At 36.2% G+C, this 9,235-nt stretch overlaps 1 protein-coding gene across 1 annotated transcript; it reads right to left on the minus strand.

Moving 5' to 3' along the window:
* Nucleotides 1–12: 12 nt before the first annotated feature.
* Nucleotides 13–7,318, minus strand: LOC137391145 (ras-related C3 botulinum toxin substrate 1). Its single transcript, XM_068077511.1, has 6 exons — nt 7,114–7,318; nt 5,853–5,924; nt 4,800–4,917; nt 4,222–4,284; nt 1,083–1,218; nt 13–655 (listed from the first exon to the last, which is right to left on the minus strand). The coding sequence occupies exons 1-6, from the start codon at nt 7,146–7,148 to the stop codon at nt 498–500; spliced, it is 582 nt and encodes a 193-aa protein (XP_067933612.1). The 5' UTR covers nt 7,149–7,318; the 3' UTR covers nt 13–497.
* Between the last annotated feature and the right edge of the window lie 1,917 nt (nt 7,319–9,235).

Raw genomic sequence — 9,235 nt, forward strand, 5'->3', positions numbered from 1 at the left:
AAACCAATAATAAAACGTGTGTAGTAATTATATTTCTGGCTCAAACAGGCTAGCTTGTGTAGGATGGCAACTGCAAATTGATGCGTGATGTTTGGAAGGCATCATAACACGATCCTTCATAAAACTTACTTGACAGGAGTCCCAGAAATTAAGATTAAGTGGAAAGATAAAAATGTATCAATTGAGTTGTATGGTACAAAAAAAAATTGTTAAACTGGGCCATGAAACAATTTTACTAATGCTCGACCAGTAATGTTAACACTTTGTATGGGCCACCAGCAGCCACCTTGCCTATTAGAACATATATGAATATCAACTATTTAGTTGGCAGAAGTTATAAATAAGTGGCTTATCAAATAAAAAGTACAGATACCGTAGCATTAAAACTAGTGTTAGGGAAAACATTTTTGCCAAGGATGGGTGATGGAATGTCACATCAAGTATTATGCCCATCTCCATTTGTATTCTTTTTGTCATCGATTACAGCTGCAACAGGCTTATAGAAGAGTGCATGTCTTGCGGTTAGTCTTTTTCTTAGGTGGTGGACACAGGACAGATCTGATTGCCTCATCAAATACGGTCTTGAGTCCTCGCTGAGTAAGAGCTGAACATTCTAAGTATTTCACAGAGCGAACCTCCTTTGCCATTGCAAGCCCTAAAATGCATTGTTCAAAGAACTTTGAGGAGCGACTCGTAGACAGTATTGGTAAAATAGTACGCACCTAACCGCTTGCATCACGATATCGATAACACATATTGCACAAACCAACGAAGTGTATGTATTTGAATAGCTCAGCCTCCTATTGGTCAGTTATTTATAGGAGTACATGCCATTCAATAATTCTGTTATGGAGCTGACAAAAGGAAAATATTGCTGCACTGGACATTATTAAAAGCTGCAATGCCAGTATTCATAATATCCATGCATAATGATTTAATTCCATGCCCTTCTCATACATCCCCTTAACATTATCATAACACATAAATGTATGGAATACAATTGTGAGAAACTCTTCACATTAGGAACAAGCAATCAATGATAGAACAGCATAAGAACTTCATATATACCATTAGAAACAAACCTTGAGGGTAGGTGATTGGGGCTAACTTTTTCTCCCTTAATTTTTCTATTGTCTCCACATCATCTCTTAGGTCAAGTTTTGTACCAACCAATATTATGGGTGTATTGGGGCAGTGGTGGCTTACTTCCGGAAACCACTGTGTAATGAAGAGCAGACACGTTATATCAAGTGCCTCAACTTTATGCAGGAAGCATTGGAATGAAGTTTAACAATGCATTGATATTTTCAAATAATGTCGAAGTGTGGTGTAATATGGGAGTGATTCCTGCATTGCACATACTACACTAGCATCACAATTTGCATCATTCATCTTCCATATGATGTAAGAATTGGGATACCTCAAACAGCGGTTTTCGAAGCTAACAGAAGGTGCGCTGCCAAGCACTATCAAGGTCTAGCACCATTCGTGTTAAAGTCTGACAATACGGATGCAGACTAAAGTACAATACAGTGCTACACCATATGACAGACCAGTTATTTAAGAGAATTTCAAAAACCCATAAACTATTACCAAAGAAAGGTTACAGTTTAGGGAATTCTCTTTTAAAAGGTTTTTCACAGATACACAATATATTTCAAAGTTTTGGTACCACCCATTGAGTAAAGGCCCCTTAATATAATGTATCACAATGTCTACTGTGAGCAATGTATAAGTGGAGCCAAAACAATTAGCCTAGAATGAAAATGGGAAAATCCCAATAATAAAGCAGTTTTTAGAACTCACACCGAGGAAAATGCATGAAAAACTTTCTCAGCGGACGCACCAACAACAAAAATGATCCCCAATAGAAATTGGCTAATTTACTCCAAAACAGAAATCATCAAAAAACATAGTGAGGGTTTTTTGATGAAAATATAATGATTTTGAAAAGAGTTCATTAAAATAATGGTCCTTAAAAATTATGACGAAAAAAGTATTAGAAAAATGTGACATTCGTTATATTTAGCTTCAGAGCAGACAGCTCTTGAACCCATAACTAAGATATAATTTATTATACATTATTCAGGTATCTAGGTATCCAACATTCTAGGGTTGTGCAGGCGTAGGGCTTAGTCATGCTAAGATGGTTTGTCATCATGAACTCTCCAGCTATTCAGAGCCTGACACTATCTTGGCTAGCAAATGGGTAATTTTATTTCTCATGGTTGATACTGACTTGTCTATATTCTAAAGTGACCTAAATTATCACTAGCAGACATACGATCACAGACATGATCACACAAATGTTGTATTAAAATAGCTACTGTATGTAAGAACTAGATGCCTACAGTTTGGGGCCACTATGCTGGTAGTTTGCAAGAGCAAGTAGTGCACCCATGACTACCATGTGTCAATAATCGCATTCTTTCATGTTTTCTTTACTCTGATAACAACGACTCCACTGATAACAAAGACCTTGGTTATACTTTTATTCTGTGTAGTTTTGAAAGATGAATTTATGACAAAAATATATAGAAAGAAAACCTGCTCCATGTCAAAACGCTGAATGAAAAGGTTATAAAGCTTATTAATATCATTTTTAATTAAAAAATTTCAATGTTTACCTTAACTTTTTAAATGAATTTCTCGTTTGGTTTCCGATTACAAATTCTGCGACTCCGTGCCCACAGCTTTAAAATGTAGGACTGGATGAAATGCAATTTATGAAGCAGAGTTTTGCATTAAAAGTATAAAATCAAAAGCATATTCAACTGTAACTAACTCAATCAACTGTAACTCACTCAACTAACTGTAACCCACTCAAGCAACTGTAAGTGACTCAACTAACTGTAAGTGACTCAACTAACTGTAACTCACTCAACTAATTGTAACTCACTAAACCAACTGTAACTCACTCAACCAACTGTAACTCACTCAACCAACTGTAACTCACTCAACCAACTGTAACTCACTCAACTAACTGTAACTCACTCAACCAACTGTAACTCACTCAACTAACTGTAACTCACTCAACTAACTGTAACTCACTCAACTACCTGTAACTCACTCAATCAACTGTAACTCACTCAACCAACTGTAACTCACTCAACCAACTGTAACTAACTGAGCTAACAGGGAACTCGAACAACATAAGCATAAAAGCAATGAGTCTTGCCATTGTCTCATGTTTCTAAAGCTGCAACAGATAACATTATACATGACAAAGTTACAAGTTCATAATGCATGTAATAAGATGCAAAAGCGTGTCAATTTAACCTTTAATAAAGTGCACAACATTATCGCGACAACGTTGGATGTTCTGAAGTTAAAACGCCTTAATTGATAGAGAATTAGGCTGTTGAAGATGCGCTTGAAGATGCATTAAGGTACTTACTAATTTTTCCAAGTCTTTTAAAGAGACACAAATTTAGTTTTGCTCACTTTTCTTTTGACGTCAAAATATAACTTCAAGTTTATTTCTTATAGCTTACCTTTTGCCTACTAGCTCATTCATGAACACTTTACAGCTTCCATTGAAACGCTGTATGTAATAGACCTAGGTTACATGATTATCTCATGCTAGAAATTTATTTATTATGAATCAAGCAAGACACATAATGCATGAGCATTCACAGCCCTCATCAAATACCAGAAGAGGTATTTGGGAGAAGTGTTATATATACGGTAAGGTATAACTCCTTTTTCTCATAAAAGGGTTTGAATTAACTCATGGCATAACTTAGGAACCATTTGGGTTCATTTGAAAAGTGTGCCCACTGTTTGGCATGTTGAACAACTTGTTTGCCGATCCCAAAAATATAAAGAGTCCATGCTAATTTGTGATAAGTTGGACTCACCTTGTAGAAATGGAGACATTACCACCTTAATGTACTGGTTACACAAACCAACAAAATGTAGTGTTTCCATAACCAAAACAATGACAAAGGCATCAACAACGTGTTGTCGATGTGATGAGTCACAATGAACATGTTAGTCTACATCGATGGCAGAGATAAAACCAACAAGTATGTGATTGACTAAAATGATTTATTTCAATCAACATGATCACAGATCCATTTTATTTTCAGAGCAAGCTCATTTCATGTGATGACATTAGGTTTCGCGCAGCTATTTATATAAGAAAATTTATACATATATTTCTCACTTAATTCCTCTACCCGCTTGTATAAGATATTAAGTGTAGTAAATCTTTCTTACCTTCGCTCGCACATTCTCAAAGGATGCTGGACTGATGAGGCTGAAGCAGATGAGGAATACATCCTAAGAAAACAAGTGGATAAGAATGAGCAATGGCTAAGTAAAATACGACTTGTAATAGATTGTGTGCATTATCTTTTATCAGCAGCAAGAAGGAAGTTAAACATTGCCCAGTGACAACTCTCGGGACTGACTACGAGCTAATGTATGTGATTGTCTAACAGCCGTCATTGTAACAAAGGACCACTGCGGGTCACGACGTAACCAGTGGCCTTGGAGAAGCCATGGAAATGGCGGGGGAGTCAGGAAGCACATCCTTGTGATGCTAGCTTGCCAAATACTTATTATATGACTTCACTAATACTATAGGAGAGATGAAGATGACAGCACACAAATTAGACCAGCTCTAAGAGAGGTGTGAGCAAGGCAAAGCACGTGTGTTTTGCTTTTTGGATAAACCATCTCATGAATGCATGCCAGTTTTGATTTTATCTGCTGGCTTAAGCACATGGTGTCATCAATTGTTACCACAAATGTATACCCCTAAACGGGTGGGAGCATGTGTGTGAGGTTCTCACCGTCTGTGGATAGGAGAGAGGCCTTAGCCTATCGTAGTCCTCCTGGCCAGCAGTATCCCATAAGCCTAGATTGATCGGTTTGCCATCAACCATGACATTTGCTGAATAGTTATCAAACCTAGAGATATGCAAAAATACACACAATTTTGTCTAAGCATAATAGTGCATACAACTGCAAACCGACAAACTTCATACTCTCATATTTCATTAACAAAGAATATAAGCAACTGATACACTCATACCTCCGTAACTATGAATATAAGCAACTGATACACTCATACCTCCGTAACTATGAATATAAGCAACTGCTACTCTCATACCTCAATAGCTATAAAAGTCAACAGCTTTGCTTGAATTTATCGAACTCAAATTCTTGTTAACAGATTTTCAATGACTCTAACTCCTGGATTAGCAATTTCCTATCAGTCGTTGTGTGTTTATTAAGGTTGCAGTTCTCCAAAGATGGAGGACTTGATTAAACAATTTTAAATAACAAGGAGGCTGTTTATATAGGGTGCAAGCTAATCCCAACACTATATCTGAATATCACTACAATTATCACAACTATATGTAAAATAAGGATGGCAACTAATAACAATAACAGCATTCCGGCTGTAACCGTTCTGAAGCTACAAACATTCATAACTTGAGGAAGCATTCACAGCTCACAAACAAGATCTATCAACAGAGGAAGGGCATGGAATCACAGTCCGATAAAAACCAACTATCTTGTCATTCTTAGTATTAGCGACACAATTAAAAGACTGCAATAGCCATTATGGGCCAATGAGCTACTTTGGGGCATACAGCAAGTGCGTCAGTTAAACTGAGTCAACAAGACCACAGGATCACATCTCGGATAACTGCCTAGTCTGAACATTCCACTAATCAATAAAGTTTGGACTGAATCAGCATTCTACTAGGACTTTGACCTCCGTTTTCAATGGCAGCAACAGAACAAAATCAAAACAAATCAATTCTGGCGAAAATGGCAGAATATTCTTACTCATCTTAATCTGTACTAGATAAGTAGTCAAGCTTTCAAGTACTTACACAGTTGGTATATATTCTCCAGGGAAGGCATTCGTTGTATAGCTAATCAACAAGCATGTTTTACCCACAGCTCTAAAACGGGAAAAGCGGTGAACGTTAACAAAATAGATCTACAATGTGTAAGATGTTAAAAACTAAAAAAGTTACTAAAGAGACATTACCTGAAATTCGGAGGAAAAAACAAATAGTGATCACTTTTAACACAATAATAAAAGTTAGTCTTTAATGAAGCCCATATCAACATACTCTCACTGGTAAGTGAAGTTAGTCTTTAATGGAGCCCATATCAACATACTCTCACTGGTAAGTGAAGTTAGTCTTTAATGGAGCCCATATCAACATACTCTCACTGGTAAGTGCTTGCTTATTGTATTGCATTTAAAATACTTCTATAGATGCTCAATATAAATATTGAGCATCTATTAAATAACCTAGGCATGATAAAGAGTGTAAAATTCAAATGATACGTTGGCTATTTACGGCACTCAGGAACAAACTTGGCTGATAAAGTTGTGATAGGAACAACAAAGTACCATAACTCATAAAAAGTACAATATTATGCCTGGTGAAGTATTCCATCAGGATACAGAATCTTTTTAGAAACTATTTAAAATATTGGACAAATAATATTAAAAAAAATGTGTCCAAGTCGGTTTGAAATACCTGTTTAACATGGACTTTTTTAGCCACAGCAAAAAGACTGTCTGTTTAATGTTTTATTAACACTTACTGTATAAACCTTAACAAGAAACTATAAGAAATTTGAAAATAAACCCTATTTATATAATTTCTATACAATAATGACCAAAACGTAAGATTACTTGGCTTATTTTATCGCATGTATTTAAAATATAGTGTTCAATAGCACTTCGATATTTCATGCGAATCCCAAATCATGTGTGAGTATGAGTTGTCTGAAGAGGAACCTAGTGCATAGTGTCAGACCATCCTTACAATAGAAAGTCAACTAAAAAAAAGCATATTTCAACAACCTTTCCTTTTTTGAGTAGAAAATACGAATAAACTTTCTTTAGTTGTAACAATTGTAAGCTAAGAGCTGTATATATGTGTGTGTGTGTTGACATGGTGAGGCGCTTGGTGCGACAATATCAATAACCTACATGAAAAAATTTCAAAACGTTCAGAAAATAAACTATGTAATGTTTATTTAAAGCAAAGCCTAAACACTTGAGCTTAACCAAAATAAACAAACGCTAATATAGACGCGTAATAAAAGTACAATTTAAATTTACTTCCTTACCCATCTCCAACAACCACACACTTTATTGCCTGCATTCCTTCAAAGATTACTAAATAGTATGATACTCGGCAGACACTTCTCAAGAAAATAACAGCAAAATACGATTTAGTGCCAGCTATATATATTATTGGTCTCGTTCTATTTAAGGCAACACCATTCGTATTGGATGGAATAATTTTCTATCTTTCCCAAAACTTTCGTTTCCGTGTTGGTACACGTTTAATGATTTTCGTTATCCAAAACTACTATGCCGGTTTTTTTAACGACTTCTATTGTCAATCACGCAGTTGCTGCTATAGAACTAAATTTTTCTGCATAAAGTAGTTTTATGAAATACTCTTTCTACTGGAGGTAAAAAAGCTGTCAACCCAATCACCAATGCATGCTCTAAATTAAAAATGCACAGTATTAAAACAGAAAAGAGGCGATAATTTGTGTTTTAAGCAATCAGTTTTCAAAAATTGTTGGTTTTGGTTTGGTTCATCATAATATTTAGTTGCAAAGTTGTTGAGTCTAACAGTTTAATAGATGTTAAGGAATTACTGTAGTTGTCATGCTTTGTTTATGAATAATTTTCATATTAAAACCAACTCGTTTCGGAATGGAGGGGGGATAACTCTCACTTAAGTCGTAACTACCATACGTTCTTGAGACCGACTTACTAGGGCTCAGCTGAGACAAGCAGAGTACGCCGAACCCAACGATTCCTACAATATAACCCGTTATACCCAAGAGGAGGGAGCTGAAATCAATTCGCTTGTGTTCTGCTGAAACCAACAGAGCGCGCTGTACCTAATGCTTCCTAAAATACAGCCTGCTGTACCCAAAAGGAAGGAGCTGAAACCAACTGGCTTATGCTCTTCTGAAACCATCAGAGTGTGCTGAAACCAGCGCTTCCTACACTACAACTTGTTGTACCCAACAGGAGGGAGTTGAAACATACCTGCCAACTCTCACGCATTGGGCATGAGACTCACGCAATTGCCCCAAGCCTCTCACGCATTGAGCATGAGACTCACGCAATTGCCCCAAGCCTCTCACGCCCGTGTCACGCAATTGCCCCTTTTACCCAAGCAAACCTGTTTTTTTTGCCCCAATCTTCAAGTAGTAATCATATACTTACTACTAATAAACAACTATGTATAAACATATTTGTGGCATTTTCATCTATCAATAACCTCCACGACATGTGGTTTCCATATGGAGTTATATTATCTTTCGCTGTGGTGTTTTTATACGCTATGAAAATTTACCCCACTTATCAAGTTCTCGCATTTTCATTGCCCCCAAAATAGACTCTCACTCCTTTCTCCACTCCGGGGTTGAAGGGTCTGAGCTGAAACCAACTCATTTGTTCTCTGCTGAAACCAACAGGGTGCGGTGACTCCAACACTTCCTATAATACAGCCTGATTGACCCAACAGGAAATGTCTAAGCTCTTTCTAAAAACAATAACTCTATAATTCAAACCATCATCACAACCTTCTCTGAGCTTGCTGTCAGTTATTCAACTGATGATTCAAAGTGATCAAAAATCTCTAATGGATAAACAATTCTATTGCAGTAATATATCCATGTGTCTCCCTCAGGAGCAAACCACAAGTTGACCTGCCTAAAAAATGAAGCAGTATTAATATTGCATAGGTTGTGGTATAGCTCTCAACAGTTAGTGTACAAACTGACTCATCACGTTACGTTGCTATCTGCTTACAAAATTTCCACATATACGACAATAAAAATTATTGTGCTGCAACTAACTATCACTGTGCAATAAACTAGACACTAACTAAAAGTCCGTGAAAAATTGTATACAATATGTTGTGAATAGCACTCTAACGTAATATATAAACACATCCTGAGGGCAAAAAGTAATAAATACAAAATCTCATAATAAAAAGTATAATTAAAATCGGAACATATTGTTTGAAGCACTTTTAACAACTAGTAACTAGTTGGAACTGATACTTATTTTATTCTGACTTGCAACCATGAACATTAATTTACTAACATAAAAACGGTCTGGGTGAGTTCATTAAATATTGTCAATTGCATAAAAATGTCTATCAATTTCGGCAAATGGCATCATTCATCTTTTCTGAGTCAATTTCAGTTTTAGAAGTAC

The sequence above is a fragment of the Watersipora subatra genome, chromosome 3 (genome assembly GCF_963576615.1).
Source record: "Watersipora subatra chromosome 3, tzWatSuba1.1, whole genome shotgun sequence".
Taxonomy (NCBI): Eukaryota; Metazoa; Bryozoa; class Gymnolaemata; order Cheilostomatida; family Watersiporidae; genus Watersipora; species Watersipora subatra.